Raw genomic sequence first — 20,816 nt, 5'->3', positions numbered from 1 at the left:
GTGTGAAATGAGAGCCAAGAATGATCGAATGAATCGGTTCATAACTTGATATAGCTGAAATATAAACCGATATCGGCTTACTTCTTTATCCTCTTAGGGGCGTAATTCTTATCCTATATGGCTTAAATTGAGCATGAGGAGTGTTGTTTTAATGCCAATAGCTGTGCAAAGAATGGTCCAAATTGGTTCATAACCTGATATAGCTTCCATATAAACTGGTATCGTGTCTGACTGAAATTTTGCACAATGTATAATGTTTTGATTTCCAATAACTTTGCCAAGTATGATCTAAATCGGTACATAACCTGATATGGCAGCCATACAAACCCGATCTTATGATTTAACTTCTTGAGCCTTTAAATGTGTTTTGTTATAGCTTCCAGCAGCCGCGCCAAGGATGTTCCAAATAGGTTCATAACCTGGAAAACCAATCGCCCGATTTGACTTCCTGAGCCTCTAGGGGGCGGAATTATATGGCTAAAATTTTAAACTGTTCCAAGTATGATCCAAATCGACTGGCGGATATAGCTGCAATGTTAAGAGAACTACAGATTTAACTTCTTAAGCCCCTAGAAGAGGCAACTACCACTCGATTTGGATTAAATTTTGCACAAGGTGTTTTGTAATAGCTTCCGAAAGTCGTGCCTAGTATGGTCCAAATTGGTATATAAACTGAAATAAAGGGTGATTTTTTAGCTATTATCTTTTTGACAACACTGGTTTAAACAGCTCACGCACGTTTCGTGTTCTGTATCACTGTCAAACATCTTCAGTTTGGTCTATTGTTCAACCACGAATCGTCATACAAACGAACTACGTTATTGAATTTTATTAGAAAAATGCGTGCTCTGTTAAGAAATGTCATCGCGCGCTTCTTCCATTTTATGGTCAGTTTAATCGACCCACTAACGCGGCTATTCGGGCCATTGTGACTAAATTTTGCACCAAATTTACGTTTTTGGACTTTAAACCACAAACACGCTTACGTTGAGTGCGAACTGAAGAAAATATCGCAGCTGTATCGGCCAATGTTAATGATTACTATCAATTATAGATTCGTCGCAGTTACGACCAATTGGGTCTCCCCTACTCAACAACGTGGAAAATTTTGCGGAAGGATTTAGGTGTGAAGCCTTTCAAAATACAGCTGGTGCAAGAATTGAAGCCGAACGACCTACCGCAACACAGAATTTTTGGTGAATGGGCTCTTGGAAAGTTGGCCGAAGATCCACTTTTTTATCAAACAATTGTGTTCAGCGTCGAAACTCATTTTTGGCCCAATGGGTTCGTAAATAAGCAGAACGGTCGATTTTGGTGTGAAGATCAGCCAGAAGCTTTGCAAGAGCTACTATTGTATCCAGAAAAAGTCACGGTTTGGTGCGGTTTTTAGGCAAGTAGCATCATTGGACCGTACTTCTTCAAAGATGACGCGAAGACCTTCACTTGCATGACATGTGGTTTCAAGAAGACGGTGCCACATGCCACACAGTACGCGTAACAATGGACTTCTTGAGAGGCGAGTTCGGTGAATTTCACATTCGGGACAGGTCTTTTGGATGCCTAGATCGTGCGATTTAACGCCTTTAGACTATTATTGGTGGGGCTATGTTAAAGCTGATATCTATACAGAAAAGCCCGCTTTAATAGACGCATTGGAAGATAACATTGAAGCATTTATTCGAGATATAGCTGCCGAAATGTTGGAATGAGTATTCCAAAATTGAATTAATCGGATGGACCATTTGAGGCGTAGTCACGGTCAATATTTGCATGAAATAATCTTCAAATATTAAATTATATGGACCGTACTATCGATTCAAATAAAGATTTCATGCATTTTTCAGATTTTTTGGAAAACTTTCCTGTAGCTTTCCTATACCCTCCACCATAGGATGGGTGTATACTGATTTCGTCATTCTATTTGTAACTCCTCGAAATATTCGTCCTAGACCCCATAAAGTATATATGTATATTCTTGATCGCTATGACATTCTGACATTGTCTGTCGAAAGCACGCTAACTTTCGAAGGAGTAAAGCTAGACGCTTGATATTTTGCAGAAATACTTTTTGTTAGTGTAGGTCGGTTGGGATTGTAAATGGACCACATCAGTTAATGGACAGATCGTGAATCTTGATTTCTTGAGCTACTAGAGGGCGCAATTCTTATCCGATGTGACTCAAATTTAGCATTAGATGTTTTGTATTGACTTCCAACAACTGTGCTGAGTATGGTTCAAATCGGTCCACAACCTGATATAACTGCTATATAAACTGATCTTGAATTTTGACTTCTTAAGCCCCCCAAGGGGGGTATTTTTTATCCGATTTGGCTGAAATTACTGTACTGGCTGTACAACGGCTCCTCCCATGACCTTCAATATACGTGTCAAATATGGTCTGAATCGGTCTATAGCTTGATACAGCTACCCTATAAACCGATTTCCCTATTTTACTTCTTGAGCCCCTAAAAGGCACAATTATAATTCGACTTGGCTGGAATTTTATGCAAAGATTTCTACTGTGGTCTCCAACATTCAATTAGCACAGGAATTCCTTTCTTTTATCCTTTGTTTGTCTACAAAGAAATAGCGGGAAAGAACTCAAAAAATGCGATCCATGTTGGAGGGTATATAAGATTCGGCCCGACCGAACTTAGCACGCTTTTATTTGTTAATTTTTAAACCATGAATAAACACGACTGCATGCAAAAACTAAACATTAACAAAGCAAACAGGCGCTAAAAACGCTTTGGAACTGTTTTCTCGCACTCAATCTTCTTTGCTCTGCTCGGCGTTCACTATGCTATGCACAAGCTTGTTTGTATTGACTTGTGTGTAACCAGTTTTCTTGCACGCACAATCTTTATCGCATTGACAAGCTCGGCTCGGCTTTCAGCGCGCACTCTGTTTGCACCCTTAGGTATGGACTATGCTCCCGCACCCATAAGAAATGCCAAGCATGACATTGACACCTAGACCACATTAATTTATAAAAGTGAATCAACACACAAATATTTCATGATCAACCACAAATGTTCATAAGCTAACAATAGCATTTGTGAACAAAGCCTCCACATTCTGTCAACGTGTGGTGCACACGTTTTTTAAGATTTCAGAAAGTTTTTGTGTGCTTCTAAGAATCGAACCTGTGTTCCATCTCATGATTGTGTGCTTCTTATGTAAAGGGTGATTTTTTTGAGGTTAGGATTTTCATGCATTAGTATTTGACAGATCACGTGGGATTTCAGACATGGTGTCAAAGAGAAAGATGCTCAGTATGCTTTGACATTTCATCATGAATAGACTTACTAACGAGCAACGCTTGCAAATCATTGAATTTTATTACCAAAATCAGTGTTCGGTTCGAAATGTATTCATTCACCGTAACGTTGCGTCCAACAGCATCTTTGAAAAAATACGGTCCAATGATTCCACCAGCGTACAAACCACACCAAACAGTGCATTTTTCGGGATGCATGGGCAGTTCTTGAACGGCTTCTGGTTGCTCTTCACTCCAAATGCGGCAATTTTGCTTATTTACGTAGCCATTCAACCAGAAATGAGCCTCATCGCTGAACGGTGAATGAACACATTTCGAACCGAACACTGATTTTGGTAATAAAATTCAATGATTTGCAAGCGTTGCTCGTTAGTAAGTCTATTCATGATGAAATGTCAAAGCATACTGAGCATCTTTCTCTTTGACACCATGTCTGAAATCCCACGTGATCTGTCAAATACTAATGCATGAAAATCCTAACCTCAAAAAAATCACCCTTTACAAAGTTTTAAGAGTCATTTGAACGTAAGGTTTGTTTATATACACATTTTGTAGTGATGATGTTCACAAGAGTTGGTGCATAAAACAACAACGCTCGTTCATTAAATCAACTCCGCATGTTGACAATATTTTCAACAACGCCTAATAATGACACCATTGGCGCATGAATTAGCAGCGTATTTCTGCTATCAGTGTACTTAGTGTTATACCTAAACATTCGATTTGTTGGTGTTACGGAACACTGTAATAAACATACATACTGTCATATGGACTCAAGGGCCATTAGGTATCAATCTCTTTTGCCAGCGGTTGGACTGAATAGGCAAATTCTCATGCTTCTCTCAAGCACGATTATGAAATAATGGAACAAACGCTTTAACTTAACACGCACAGCATGCTCTTAAAGTGTGCTTTGTTTGATAGAGCGGGCTGGCTAAGCAACGAAAAGCGTCTAGAACTAGCTTGAGATGATATCATCCTCCAAGGTAACAGCAAACAACAAATGAGATAGGTATGCTTAAAACAGAAGCTAGCACAATAGCGCTGGGAACATTCGATAGCTAACTGTGGGCAGTGACGACAACAGCTACATCATCGACACCATCGTCATCATCACGACAAACACCATAGTCATTAACAACATCATTCATCATCAGAAGCCCTAGAAGGTATATTACACTCCAAAGGCATTTCTAAACCACAAAGCAGGAGAGAAAGTTCAGGCACTTTTGCAAATTCCAAGCAATCCAATTTCAAAATAGTATCGTTAAAGCCGCCTTTTATGGTAACCACAACGGACCAGAGCGATCTAGGCCCCAGCGTGTTCGGTTACATTGACTAGGTATGAATGTAACATATGTTTGTACGTGTATACAAGTAGGCATGAATGTGTGTGTGTAATTGAATGGAGGTACATATGTAAAATTTTCTATGTGACTCCATTAGGCCATGGAGCCACCAAATCACTTACGGCCCACAGCGTGTTGAATATTAAAAGGACACATTTTATGGTTCTGGTAGCACAGCCCATGATGATTCGTTTTCGGGTGTTTAATTGTTGACTTTTTTAATTATTATTTTTTTTGTAAATGTGGCTTGTAGTTGTTAAATGGGTTTTCAAAATTTCACTTCAATAATTTCCAAATAATTATTCAACGGAATAATTTGGGAAGCAATTTTGGTAAAACTTTGCTTTCACACGCACAAATTCGAATTTTTGTTTGAAATCACTTGTAACGGCGCGTAAAACGATTGAAGACTACCACAACAAACGGACGGTACGAAGGGGCCAACGGACGTATCGCAACGCAATATAAAAAAATAGACAACTGTCAAGGGCCACGGCCACGAGTGAACTAAACAACAAAACACAAACACGGTTCATATTTGCATTTACTGCGAAAACAGACACACAAAACCGACAGGCAGGCGGGCAGACGCATAGACAAACAGTCAGTCAGACCAAATCAAAACGGAAAACGAAATAAACAAAACGCAAACAAAAACAAAACAGAATCAACAGAGACGAAAGCTCATTCACGCCGAAACGCTCAAACGACGAGACGACAATGGACGAACGAGATACAGCCGCCGCCATACCACCACCAGCACATTAATTTACTCGTAATGCACGTTGTTGCTGATGGCTGATGCTCCGTGCTCAGTGCTAGCTAGCAGTGTGCTTCGTTCTAAGACACGATTTGACGACTCTCATCAAAAAAATCTGAAAACACGACCAAGTGTTTGCGGTTGTTATTATTATTGTTGCTGTTGTTGTTGTTACTGTGCTAGAGTCATTCCATGAAGTAATAAAGCTAGCAACAACAACAACAATAACCTAAACATACCCATACAAACAACGAACGCCAACACATGGATCGATCAATCGAGCGACCTCCACGATAATCTTGTATTGAGGGGGGGAGTTATTAGAGCGTTTACAAATACAAAATTGTGTACAACAGCAACAACAGGCAGCTCATATATTTTCCAATTTCATATGAAATTGGAATTCTATTTCGGAATTTGTTGGTCGACGGACGAGTAGAACGTGTTCTCAACGTGAAACTACAAATTTTGGATATTCAATACCACAGCAGTAAAATTTCCGGAAACGCCAAAGCACGATGGACGGCAACACGATGGAGAGCAACAAGAATCAATAAAATTTGTTAAATTTGTTGTAAAATTCAAAATTTATGCGAGTTCAATTCTTCATGGCCGTTGCTACACCGCATATACCCCTTAGCCCACTTGAGCTGCGGGGCGTATACATTTGGGCCTTGGGGCGAATACGTTTTTTTCTCGTTTTAATGACATCACTGAGATAACCGAAACAGAGCTAATCGCGGCCAATCAAGCGATAATGAACGATGCTAATCTTCACTTCAATTTATTTCTCGGCGCTGTAAGACATTAATTGCTACATGGTGGTGGTCAGACGACCACATAAATCAGCTCAACAATTAAGAATTTGTGTTCGAATTATCATCAATACCTCCCAAGCAGAGAGACAAGGAAGATTACGACTCAAATGCGAACTTTAAACCTAGAATTATTTAAAGAACAATATATTTTATTTACACTTCAATTAAAATGCCATACCTAAAAACTAGTTACGACTGACTAAGGCGAATCTTATGTACCCGCCATCATACATTGAGTTGGACATGTGTTCCGGATTGGACGGTTTTTTTCTTTAATAATTCTCATAGATGTTAAAAATCCCGAAAGAATATATTTCAGCGACTCTGAAAGTGGAAAAGGAAAATATTATGTTAGAGACTATAGTGGGTCGTACTTGCAATAGACGCCAAAAAGTCTAAAAGAAGCATTAACCTTCGTCTTACCAAGAATGTACGTCACTTATCAACACCCACCCAGGTGACTCATGAACTGAACCATATTTTTTAACAAAAAGAAAAAAATGTCTTGCATTACAGCAAAATGGAAAAAATTACAATCACAAATGATTAATAATAAGTAAAAATGCCATTACTTCGGATAAATATACTAACCATCTACGGTGAAAAATGCATATTGATGAACCCATTGTAGCTATATCCAAAAAAGCCCGTTTGGACCAAACTCGGCACGAACGTCAAGGGGTTTAATGCAATTTTCTGCTGTTGACGATAAAAGAGAATATTGATCTATATGACACCTATGTCTAAATAAAGTCCGATCTGCACCATATACATGGATGGCTATATGAGGGTTTTACAAATCAAATTGTTGCAAAATCATTGGTTAAAAAAAATTCACCTTTTATGGGCCTAAGAACATAACTCGGGAGACCGGGACTTGTTTATGGCAGCTATATCCAAATATAGACCGATCAGAAATATATAGAGCAAGGATGAGCTTAACACCGATCACTGTGGCAAATTTCAGCGAAATGGGACAATAAAAGAGTAATTTATGATTCCAAGACCTTAAATAGGGAAATCGGTATATATGGCAACTTTGGCTAAATATAGACCGATCTACGCCATGTTGAAAACGAATGTCGAGGAGCCTTACACAGCCCATTATGTAAAATTTCTGCGAACTCGAGCAATAAGAGAACTTTTATGGTCGAGGAGCCTAACACAACTCATTGTGCTAAATATCAGCGGAATCTGTTAATAAATTCACCTTTTCTGGGCCGAAAGCCTTAAATTGAGAGATCGATATATATGGCAGCTTCATCCAAATCTGGACCGATCTTATCTTGAACCGTCGAGGGGCCTTATACACCATACTGTACCAAATTTCAGCAAATTCGATATTAAATGCGCTTATTATGGACCCTAGACCTTTAATTGAGAGATCGTTCTATATGGCAACTATATCCAAATATAGAACGATCTTGACCTACTCCGTACAAAAGTCGAGGGGCCCAACATAACTCACTGTGCTTAATTTCAACAAAATCGGTTAGTAAATTCACCTTTTATTGGCCTCAAACTCGGGAAATCAGAATACATGTCAGCTTCATACAAATTTGGACCGATCTGGGCCGTAATGACCTGAGATGTCAAGAGGCCTAACACAACTCACTGTTAAATATATCGGTGAAATAGGACAATATGCCTTTTATAGGTCCAAGAGCTTAAACGAGAGATCGGTCCATAAGACAGCTATATCCAAATCTAGACCAATCTAGACCGTACTGAACAGGGATGTTGAGGGGCTTAACACAATTAACTGTTCCAAAATTCATCAAATTCGGACAACAAATGTGTCTTTAAAGGGCCAAAGGCCTTAAATCGGCAGATCGGTCTATATGAGGGCTATATTAAGATATAGTTCGATATAGTTCATTTTCGAATTTAACCTGCCTATGAACAAAAAAAATCTGTGTACAGATTTAGATGTATATTATTTTAAAATACTGTAGCGTGACGGACGGACATGGCTAGTTAGTCTTAGATTTTGAAGACGATCAAGAATATACAACTTTATAGGGTCAGAAATGGATATTTCGATGCGTTGCAAACGGAATGACAAAAAGAATATATCCCCATCCGTCGGTGGTGAGTATAAAAATCAATTACAATTGCGTTTAGTTGAGCCAGCGCGCAGAAAACGTCTATATTATTTTCTTGCCTTCTATTGGGTTGCCCAAAAAGTAACTGCGGATTTTTTAAAAGAAAGTAAATGAATTTTTAATAAAACTTAGAATGAACTTTAATCAAATATACTTTTTTTACACTTTTTTTCTAAAGCAAGCTAAAAGTAACAGCTGATAACTGACAGAAGAAAGAATGCAATTACAGAGTCACAAGCTGTGAAAAAATTTGTCAACGCCGACTATATGAAAAATCCGCAATTACTTTTCGGGCAACCCATAGTTCCTACCACTTGAAAAAACCAAGCAACTTGCGAGTGTGCACACACGCTAAATCAGACAAGTTTTCAAAGGAATGAAAACCTAAAATGGAACTCCTTCTGACTCCCAGTGCGGAACACATACACATACAGCAGATCTTCTATAGTCTCTTCTTTCCCACAGCTTCGGCAAAAGTCGTTACTGGCAACCCTCAGTCTGTCAGCATGTTTTCCGATCAGACAGTGACCTTATATGACGAACACTATGGCTGAGACGTGGGTGCGGTAGACCTCTTCAAGTGTAGACCAGGCCACATAATTTTGGACTGCACACAACTCCTCCTTTGTGACCATCTATCATCCGTTGTCCTTCGGGCCGAATCCTGAAGACTTAGGTTATATGTCGCTAGAGGCATACACACAGATTCCAGTTTCCGCTTTATAATTCCCTATGATATTTCTGTGGCTCGGCACCCAGAGTAATATTGATCTACAACTTAATTGATTTTGTAAACATTTTTAGCAGCCGAATCCACGGTGGTGTGTTCCCAAGATACTTGTTTCAAATATTACAGTACCTCACAAATGTCGACAGCATTTGGAGGGGATAACCACCACTGAAAAATTATTCTGATGTTTTCGCCAGGACTCGAACCCAGGCGTTCAGCGTCATAGGCGGGCATGCTAACCTCTGCCCTACGGTAGCCTGTGGTTAAACCATATACTAAGGAACAGGTGGATAAATTATGAATGGAGAATAGGAGAAGGTCATAGCATCGCAGTATAATCGAGGCGACGATAGGATACCTGGAAGGAATGGAAGAGGTGTCCGATCGGATACCTGAGATGACACTTGAGGTCGAGTGCGAAATGCTGCTGCCAGCGGCACCGTCTTGTATTGATGGAACTCTGGTATTACCATGTGTGAGATCATGCTACACAGATGGACCAAAAACTAGTGGACAGAGTAGGCCTACATTGAGAACCCAGGGACTGAGATCAGTTTTCGAATGCCTGACCATAATATGGTCCTGCAAGCGGGGATCCGGGCGATCACGGAATGTGAACATCTTCACGGACAGTAAGCTGAGCAGCAGTGCAAAAACAACTAGGACGGTATGGTCACGAATATACTTGGAGTATAAGAAGGAGATTAAAGCCCTCTTGGAGGATGGCACGATCCGCATTGTTTGGGTGCCAGGCTATAGCGGAGTAATGCGGAATGAAATATCCGACGATTTGACAGTGACTGCCGTCAATAAATTTGCTTAAACCGTAGCCTTTCGGGTCGACGCAGTCCGAGTTAAGGGCGTGGGTGACGAACGCACATATAACACTCGGGAACAGCCAAACGGTCGGTAGGACGACGAAAACCCTATGGTGAGATCCGGATCGTGGACGGGCGAGGATATTACTGAAAGGAAGTAAGTAAGAGGTCAGTATAGCTTTCGGTATCATAACAGGACACATAGAACTTTGGGCTCATTTATGCAAAATCGGTGCGGGAAGTGATGGTATTTGTAGGGCATGTGGGAAAGATGATTAGACTTTGGAACTTTTCCTATGTCGATGCACTTAGGTAGGACAGGACACAATACCAGACATGAAACAACTTAGGGGCGTGGCATGGAAAACTATTATGGATTTTGTAAGTAGCGCGGAATTTCTTTTTTAGAGGTTACTTTTTAGTATTTAGAGTGCACAACAAGCCGAGTGGATTAATATCTGGACCCTCTTTTCAACCTTACCTATTGTTTTCGTTCTTTTTATACCCAAGCTACAGTACAACAGGGTGTTATAACTTAGTAATTTGTTTGTAACATCCAGAAGGAAGAGAGATGAACCATTGATAAGTATACCGATCGACTCCGAATCATTTTCTGATTCTATTTAGCTATGTCCGTCTGTCCGTTTGTCTGTCTGTATATTAATTTGTGTACAAAGTACAGGTCGCAATTTTCATCCTATCGTCTTCAAGTTAGGCACAATCATTGTGCTGGGTCTAGAGACGAAGCCTATTGAAATTGAATTGGTATAGCTCCCATATATCTAAATACCGATTCTTACGAAATTTTGCAACGAATGGTTCTCTTATATGTCTCGACATTATTGGTGAATTTCATAGAAATCGGTTCAGATTTAGATATACCTCGTCCGATTTGGACTAAAATTGCATTAATATGGTCATTTTAAAACCGATTCTCACGAACTTATGCACAAGGGATTTTCTTATATATATCGACCTCATTGGTGAATTTCATAGAAACCGGTTCGGATATAGATTTATAAAAAAAAGTAGTCTCGAAATTGTAAATGTGTACCAAGGGATTTTCCACTGTTTTTCTTTTCCAGCTTACTGTGCGTTCGGTGATCGTTTGCATATTTTTTCATAAAACAAACAAAACAGCAGCACGTTTTTCAACATTTACGAGAGGATAACCAGACCTTAAGAGTGAGTTCACAAATTAAATTCAAAGTTGTCAAAACCCTTTATAAACAAACTTTATATGTTTTTGTGCTAATGCAAATTTGCCCACGAACATTCCATTAAGTGATAGGGACAAACTACTCACATATCGGTGAGTTAAAGCTCAACGATAAGGGACTTCCTTTTTATAGCCGAGGGTTGCCATAGGGCGACACCTCTTTGCTATGCCATTTACATTACATCGCAGCTCACAAATGTTCCCAAAATTAGGAAAGAATAAACACCGCTGCATTTTTTTTGTTTTTTCTCGCCAGGGTTCCAACTGAAGAGTTCAGCGTCATAGGCGCACATGGTAACACCTGCACCAAGGCGGCCTTCTTGTATGCTATTTAAAAAGATACAATTTGTCTGTTTCGTTGCAACTGTAGTTTGTTAGTTCATAACAAATATGCGTTTACTATTTCAGCAGCTATTATAGCTAAAACAGCAGAGAGAAAAGTTAGCTAAAATAAGTCATATGTTTGCTAACACAGCAGTCATATCTGCTTTCCCATTGTCGACAGAGAAGATCTGCTGATTTACAAAACTTTGTTTTTTTTTTGCTATTGCAAATTCATATTTGCCTATGAATACTCCATTAAGGAACATGGGCAAACTTCTCTCATATCAGTGAGTCCTGTTCGATTCAAGTGCTATCCGATTCATTGAGCTTAATGAGTCCGAGTCCGAACGGCGTGCCGCAGTGCAACACCTATAGTTTTACATGGCTGCCATACCAAATGGTACAGTACCTCACAAATGTCTTCAGTATAACAAACTTCTCACATATTAATGAGTGCAGTCCGATTCAAATTTTTTAAGCTATATGATAAGGGGCCTCCTTTTTATAGCCGAGTCCGAACGGCGTGCCGCAGTGCGACACCTCTTTGGAGAGAAGTTTTACATGGCATAGTACCTCACAAATGTTGCCAGCATTAGGAGGGGAAAACCAATGCTGAAATTTTTTTTCTGATCAAAACTCACTGTTTCAAACTTCATCAAAATCTGATGAAAAATGCTCCTTTTATGGGCTCAATACTCTATATCGGGAGATCGGTCTATATGGCAGCTATATCCAAAAATGGTCGGATCTGGACGATATTCAAAAGAAAGGATTAGAGGGGCACCGGAACACGCTGCGCCAAATTTCATTGAAATAGGATGAAAAATGCTCCTTTTATAGGCTCATTACACAATATCGGGAGATCGGTATATATGGCGGCTATATCCAAATATAGTCCGATCAGAACCACATTTGACAAGAATGGGTAGGAGTCTACCAGAACAACCTGTGCCAAATTTCATCGAATTCGGGTAATAAATGGATCTTTTATGGCCTCAATACCCTTTATCGGGAGATCGGGTGGTCGGTCTAAGGGCAGCTATATCCAAATATAGTCCGATCTGATCCGCACTTCACGGAAATGATTGAGGTCTACCAGAACTCACTGTGCCAAATGTCATCGAAATCGGATGAAAAATTACCAATTTATTGCCTCAAGACTTTAAGTCTGGAGATTGGTCTATATAGCGACTATATATATCTAAAATCTGATTTTATGACATCAGAAGATCAGGTCCATATACAAAGAATACGAAATCATCAAAAATTTTTTGAAAACTTTGATTATACCCAAGATTTCAGCAAAATTATAAATTATCAAAAAAGGTATTAATTGGGTATTTGCCCAATAAATACCCAAGCGTTGGATATTAACCCGTTAGAAACCCATCTCTTAAAAATTTTTCCTCAACTAAGCGTCTCGAAAATCTTCTTCGTCAAACACCGAAACATTGAAAGCAAACATAGAAAGAAGCGAGTAGAAAAACCACAATAATCGTAGCAATAGCAAAAACTATATTTTCCATCTGGACTATGCGTAACAAACCCAAATCGCATCAAATGCGGCATGTCTGTCCATCGATCCACAGCAATGTTGATTCGATTGTTTATTTTGTCTTTCGTTGGCATGGCATTTGTTTCACCCATTCTGTTTGTACCACAAATTTTATGAATTACATTCACACGCTTTGAGTAATCGTCACCGCCGCAGTTTACAAGACAAAATGCCATGTTCTTTCAACTCCGAAAGCATTGTAGTACACAATCACAACCCTCTGTTGTGATCGTTCATTCACGTACAACAAACACAACATTATACATCGTCATGCCATACGAGCGAGCAGATCACTGATCTATGTCATGGCAGGGCTACCAGATTTGTCGATTTTACAAAAATTTTCAAAAATAGCAAAGCGCAGATTTCCCAATTTTTACTACAAAAATGCCGATTTTTCATATTTTTAAAAAGGTTTTTTTTTTTTCCTATCCAAGGATGAAAACTTCCGATTTTAATCACTCCATTCTTAAATTATAAAAATATACATTTCCGACATGTAAAGTATGTGTTATTGATCGTCGAAAAATTCTAAGACTTTTTATCCAAGCCCGTCCGTTTATCGAAATCAGGCCTCAGCCTTTAAAATTGAAGATATTGAGCTGAAAATTGGAGTAAATTTTTTTTTTACAATAGATAGGTTAGATTTGAAGAAGGGTTGTATTACTCGTAGAATTTACTCGATTTAAAATTTGGCACAGAAGGTTGTATCAGACTCTTCACAACCATGCCAAATACATGCAAAATTGAACCAGATGTATGCGTGCTAATGCAAATTGCAAATTTGCCCTAAACAACCCATTAAGGAACAGATGCAACTTCTCTCATATCACTGAGTGGTGTCCGATTCAAGTTGAAGCTCAATGATAAGAAGCCTTCTTTTTATAGCCGAGTTCGAATGGCGTGCCGTAGAGCGACACCCCTTTGGGGAGAAGATTTTACTTGGCAAAGTACCTCACAAATGTCGCCAGCATAAGGAGGGGATAAGCACCGCTGAAAATTGTTTTCCTGATGTCTCCGTCAGGATACGAACCAAGGTGTTCAGAGTCAAAGGCGGACATGCTAACCTCTGCTCCATAGTTCAGATGTAAGCATAGTTGCCATCCACCAGATGTATGTATAGTTGCCATAAATTCCGATTTTCCTATGAGATTTCTTGAGCAAAGAAGAACGCTTTACAATACGCCTTACATTATAAGGCGTATTGTTGGCATGATTTGTATCCTATTTGTAAAAACGTTCTTCAATCTCTAAGACATGAGCTTTAACATAGCCCCACAAAAATAAGTCTAAATCGTTAAATCGCACGATCTAGGCAGCCAATTGACCGGTTCCGAACGTGAAATAAAATGTTCCCCGAACTCGCCTCTCAATAAGTCCATTGTTACGCGTGCTTTGTGGCATGTGGCATAGAGCTGGCAAACTATCGATAATCGCAATATTCGATAGTTTTAATTATAAATACCGATAGTATCGATACTATCGTTATTTTCCCATCTCCTATATTTCAAACGAAAATAAGAACTAATAATCAGGAGATCGAATTATATAATAGAAGCATTATCAACGCACAGACCAAATAAAACCAAGAATAATAAAGTCTGTTGGAAGTCATGAGAGAAATCATTGTACAAAATGTTATCGGATGAAAATTGCGCTCTCTATAGGAGCAATGTATCTTAAAGGATGCTCATTATACCCACCACCGAAGGATGGGGGTATATTCATTTTGTCGTTTCGTTTGCAACACATGAAAATATCCATTTCCGACCCTAAAAAGTATATATATTCTTGATCAGCGTAAAAATCTAAGAAGATCTAGCCATGTCCGACCGTCTGTCTGTTGAAATCACGCTACAGTAGAGCTATTGAGATATTGAGCTGAAATTTTGCACAGATTCTTTTTTTCTCCATAAGCAAGTTAAGTTCGAAGATGAGCTATATTGGACTATATCTTGATATAGCCCCCATATAGACCGATCCGCCTATTTAGGGTCTAAGGCCCATAAAAGCCATATTTATTATTCGATCTCGCCAAAATTTGGGATAGTGAGTTGTGATAGGACCTTCGATATCCTTCTTCAATTTGGCATAGATCAGTTTAGATTTGGACATAGCTGTCATATAGACTGATCCGTCGATTTACGATCTTAGGCCGATAGAAGCCACATTTTTTAGCCACATTGTGTTAGAACCCTCGACATCTTTTTGCATTTTGGCCCAGATCGCTACAGATTTGAATATAGCTGCCATATAGACCGATCTCTCGATATATGGTCTTGGGCCCATAAAAGGCGCATTTATTGTCCGATTTTGCCTAAATTTACGACAGTGAGTTAAGTTAGCCTGTTCGATAACCTTCTTCAATTTGGCCGTGGTCGGTCCAGATTTAGATATAGCTGCCATATGGACCGATCTCTTGATTTAAGGTTTTGAGCCCATAAAAGGCGTATTTATTGTACGATTTCGCCGAAACTTGGGACTTTGAGTTGTGTTAGGCTCTTCGACATTTTTCTGCAACATGGTCCAGATTTGGATAGATATACCCCGCCCGTCCCGGACGAACTTAAGGCCTTTTTACTTGTTTTTGTTTAGTTTTGCAAAAAATTTAACTTTTGCGATAGTATCCACCATTTTGGGCAAAAGAAAGTTGAATATCATCTCACAGTACAATTATGTTACGATTCGCATCATATTTGAAGATGTACGGTCCAATGATGCCACCAGCCCTTAAACCGCACCAAACTGTCACTTTTTCTGGATGCATTGGTAGATCTGGCAATGCTTCTGGCTGATCTTCCTTCCAAAATCGGCAATTCTGTATATTTACGTACACATTGAACCAAAAAAGAGCAAAAATTATCGCGATGAACTTTCTTAACAGAGCGCGCATTTTGTTTATAAAATTCAATAATTTGTAAACGTTGTTAGTTTATAAGACGATTCGTGGTAAATTATAGACCAAACTGAAGATGTTGACTGTGAAACAAAACAAGAAACATGCATGAGCTATTTAAACCAGTGTTGCCAAAAAGATAATAGCTAAAAAACGAACCCATTATTAGCTGGGATAGAAATATTTTAATGGTATGGAGTACGTAAAGTTCAGCCGAACATAATTCTTTTTAATTTTATTGATTAAAAAATTTTCTAATTTTTTGCTATGTTTTTAAAACAAAAGTGCCAAAATTTGCTGATTTTTTTTCTTCAAAAGTGCTGATCTTCCACTTAGGTAATCTGGCAGCCCTGTGCCATGGTGATTTTCCGAGAGGTTGCAAGCGCGCAGCCAACTGAAAACAAATTATGTCAAAAACAAAAATACTCGTATTATGTTCAAAAACCCAGTATTTAGCTAATGGTTGCAGAGACTTAAAGCTGCAAAGGAGAAGTTTTCTCAAAATAACGTCATTTGCATGAGAGAAAATTATTATATTTTAGGCCACAAAAGGTGAAAACCCCTTAAACTATACAAAATTTGCAAATTCTCCCAATAGATCAGTATTTAGAGATAGCGATAAAAGTAGTTCTTCCGATTTTACTTCTGTTTATTTAGTTCAATGTTTAAACACACTGTTACGATTTCCCCCATCCATGCCATGTATGGCCGAAATCGATTCATTCACAACATGACTTGACTGTCATATCGACCGATATTCTTCTTCGAATTCTGGAGCCCATAATTCTTACTCAATTTGGATGTAAATTTGCATATCAATGGGTGCAGTCCTATTCAAGTTTTGGCTTACCGCTTAGCGAATCCACTTGTTTGAAAAGTTTAAAGATAGGTGGATACCCTTACAAATGTTGCCAGCATTTGCAAGAGGATAACCACTGCCGAATATTTATTCCTGATGTTCGCGCTGGGATTTTAACTGTGACGTACGGCGTAATAGGTGGACATGCTAACCTCTGTGCCACGGTGGACTCCAATTTGAGTTCTACTATGGTCTTTACTACCCATGATACGAATGGTCCAAATCCATCCACAACAGGTATAACTCTCGCTTTGAATTATTTATTTAGCATGTACAGGCTACAATTTTTAAACAAATATGAAACATTTTACTCAGGTTTTCAATTGATTTTTGTCTAAGGGAAGAAATCATCTAGGCTAGTTGACAAAAGTAGACGGTCCTTAAAATTCGGGCTTAACTAATTTTGGTTCGTTTTTTATTTGTGTTCACATCGTCATTTGTATTAATCTAAGCGATTATGGCACACTTTGTGTCATACCAATTAGAACGTTAATAGAGCTTTTATTTTGTGTTTGAACATGGATTGTTCGAATGTGGATTAAATGACTCATGACAACTCAATTCAATTGTAATTCGTTGTATGGTAATCACTTATTATTGATTAATGTCTCACTGCAGATAGAACGGTGTCAAATATTGATCAGCCGTTTCATTGTTTCTTGGAAAATGAACATTCGCGTGTGCGTCATTATCTGCAATAGTTAAAACTAAATTGTTCTTAAAGGAAATTGATTAATCACCACTATCTTAATCATTAAATGCTATAGGCATTGGGTAACATAATTAATTAAAGATCAAATCGGCAATGTAATTGTTTTGAAGTTGGTATAGCAGCATTTCGCAAACCAAACTTAAAGGCGTGAACCTCAAGGCATAAAAGCGATTTTTTTTTTCATTAAAACTTTTTTGTCTCGCATTTCATAGAGGTTTTAGATCGCAGCTTGTCCGTCTGCTCCAAATTAAAATATATGGTTAAAACATTAGAAACAACACATACCTTTTTAAAGCCAATCTTATACACCCTCCATTATGGACTGCATTTTCCAAATTATTTGGATGGTATAAACTAAAAAGGACAATGGGAGGACAAAAACAAGTAAAAGCGTGCTAAGTTCGACCGGGCAGAATCCTATATACCCTCCACCATAGATCGCATTTGTCGAGCTCTTGCCACGGTATCTCTTTTTAGACAAACAAAGGATAAGAATTGCTATATTGTTGGAACAATATCAAGTTCTGGTTCATTTGGGACCATAATTGAATTGAATATTAGAGACCATAGTGGAAGTCATTGTGTAAAATTTCATCCAAATCTAGTAAGAATTGCGCACTTTAGGGGCTGAAGAAGTAGAATAGGGAGATCGGTTTATAGGTGAGCTGTATTCGACACATATGTTTAAGGTCATGAGAGAAGCCGTTGTGCAAAATTTCAGCCAAATCGGATAATACTTGCGCCCTTTAGAGGCTCAAGAAGTCAAGACCCCAGATCGGTTTATATGGCAGCTATATCTAGTTATGGACCGATTTGAACCATTCTTAACATAGTTGTTGGAACCCATAACAAAACACGTTGTGCAAACATTCAGCCAAATCGAAATTGCGCACTCTAGACGCTCAAGAAGTCAAGGCCCCAGATAGGTTTATAAGACAGCTATATCAGGTTATGGACCGATTTCAACCATACTCAGAACAGTTTTTGGAAGTCATAATAAAACCCCTCGTGCCAGCCAAATGGGATAAGAATTGTGCCCTCTAGCGGCTCCAGAAGTCAAGATCCCAGATCGGTTTATATGGCAGCTATATCAAAACGTGGATCGATATAGCCCATCTATAATCCCAACCGATCTACATTTATAAGAGGTATTCTTCCAAAATTTCAAGATAGATCGATTTATATGGGAGCTGTATCAGGCTATAGATCGATTTAGGCCATAATAAACAAATATATTGATGGTCATGTGAGGATCCGTTGTAAAATACTTCAGGCAAATCGGATAATAATTGCGACCCCTAGAGGCTCAAGAAATCAAGATCCCAGATCGATTTTTATGGCAGCTATATCAGGTTATGGACCGATTTCAACCTTAATTGGCACAGTTGTTGAAACTCATAATAAAATACGTCATGCTAAATTTCAGCCAAATCGGATAGGAATTGCGCATTCTAGGAGCTCAAGAGGCCAAGTCCCCAGATCGGTTTATATGACAGTTATATCAGGTTATGGACCGAGTTGAACCATACTTGGCGCAGTTGTTGGAAGTTATATCAAAACACCTCATGCAAAGTTTCAGACAAATCGGACAGGAATTGCGCCCTCTAGTGGGCCAAGATGTCAAGATTCAAGATCAGTTTATATGGCAGCTATATTAGGTTTTGAACCGATTTAAGCCATACTTGGTACGGTTGTTGGATATCATAACAAAATTTCGTTCCAATCGGATAAGAATTGCGCTCTCTAGAGGCTCAAGAAGTCAAGACCCGAGATCGGTTTATATGGCAGCTATATCAAAACATGGACCGATATGGCCAATTTGCAATCGTACTCGACCTACAGTAATAAGAAATATTTGTGCAAAATTTTAAGACGCTAGCTTTACTCCTTCGAAAGTGAGCGTGCTTTCGACAGACAGATGGACGGACATGGCTAAATCGACATAAAATGTCACGACGATCAAGAATATATATACTTTATGGGGTCTCAGACGAATATTTCGAGTAGTTACAAACGGATTGACGAAATTAGTATACCCCCATCCTATGGTGGAGGATATAATAAAGCTTTTATTAGCTTCAGATCCTTTATCGGGATATCGGTCTGTATGGTAGCTATATCCAAATATAGTCCGATTGGAACCATATTTGGGACGGATGCCGGGAGAACTAAGACTACCAACTGTTTAAAATTTGATTACCGAAATCGGGTAATAAATAGAGCTTTTATTGGCTTCAGACCCTTTATCAGCAGATCGGTCTATATGTCAGCTATATAGTCTGATCTGAACTACATTTGGGTCTTATGTTAGGAGGCTTACAACTACTCAATGTTTCAAATTTCAGCGAAATCGGTTAAAAAATAAAGCTTTTATGGGCTTTAGACCCTTTATCAGGAGATCGGTCTATATGGCAGCTATACCTAAATATAGTCCGATTTGATCCATATTTAGGTCAGATATCAAGAGGTTTAAGATGACCCTTTGTGTTAAATTCCAGCGAAATCGGGTAATAAGTAAAGCTTTTATTGACTTCAGGCCCTTAATCGAGAGATCGGTCTATATGGCAGCTATATCTAAATATTGTCCGATCTGAACCACATTTGGGTCTTATGTTAGGAGGCTTAAAACTACTCAATGTTTAAAATTTCAGCGAAGTCGGTTAAAGAACATAGCTTTTATGGGCTTTAGTCCCTTTACCTGGGGTTCGGTCTATATGGCAGCTATACCTAAATATACAATAGTTCGATTTGATCCATATCTAGGTCAGATAACAGGAGGCTTAAGGTAACACTCTGTTTCAAATTTCAACGAAATCGGGTAATAAATAAAGCTTTTATGGGCTTCAGACACTTTATCGGCAGATCGATATATATGACAGCTATATAAAAATATAGCCCGATATGGACCATGTTTGGGTCAGATGTCGGTAGGCTTTAAACATCCCATTGTTTCAAATTTCAACGAAATCGGGTAATAAGTAAAGCATTTATGGGCATTAGACCCTTTATCGGCAGATCGTTCTATATAGCAGCTATATCCAAATATGGTCCTATTTATCCCTTTCAAGAACTTAACCAGTGTGCATCAAAAAGACGTATCTGTGCCAAATTTCAGCTCAATATCTCAATTTTTGAATACTTTTGAGTGATTGCAACAGACGGACGGACAGACACACGGACATCGTTAAATTGTCTTAGAATTTTATGACGATCCGAAATATATATACTTTGTAGGGTCGAAAATTGATATTTCGATGTATTGCAAACGGAATGACTAAATGAATATACCCCCTTTCCTACGGAGGTGGGCATATAACCAAAATGAATATTGAAAATATTGAAGAAATCTGTCAACTGAAACGTTGAACCTCTGTCTCTCACCAGTAAAATG

The 20,816-nt window shown here is 38.7% G+C and overlaps 1 protein-coding gene across 1 annotated transcript in view; it reads right to left on the bottom strand.

Annotated features, from left to right (window-relative positions):
- LOC106081364 (protein late bloomer) overlaps window positions 1–5,410 on the bottom strand; it is a 33,303-nt gene extending 27,893 nt beyond the window's left edge. The window contains exon 1 of the mRNA XM_013243259.2: window positions 4,752–5,410. Coding sequence (XP_013098713.2) covers window positions 4,752–4,811 — 60 coding nt within the window. The 5' untranslated portion in view covers window positions 4,812–5,410. The remainder of the gene's footprint in view (window positions 1–4,751) is intronic.
- Window positions 5,411–20,816: the final 15,406 nt, after the last annotated feature.

The sequence above is a fragment of the Stomoxys calcitrans genome, chromosome 5 (assembly GCF_963082655.1).
Source record: "Stomoxys calcitrans chromosome 5, idStoCalc2.1, whole genome shotgun sequence".
Taxonomy (NCBI): Eukaryota; Metazoa; Arthropoda; class Insecta; order Diptera; family Muscidae; genus Stomoxys; species Stomoxys calcitrans.
The sequence above is the reverse complement of the archived record's forward strand: the minus strand, read 5'-3'. Positions and strand labels throughout refer to the sequence as shown.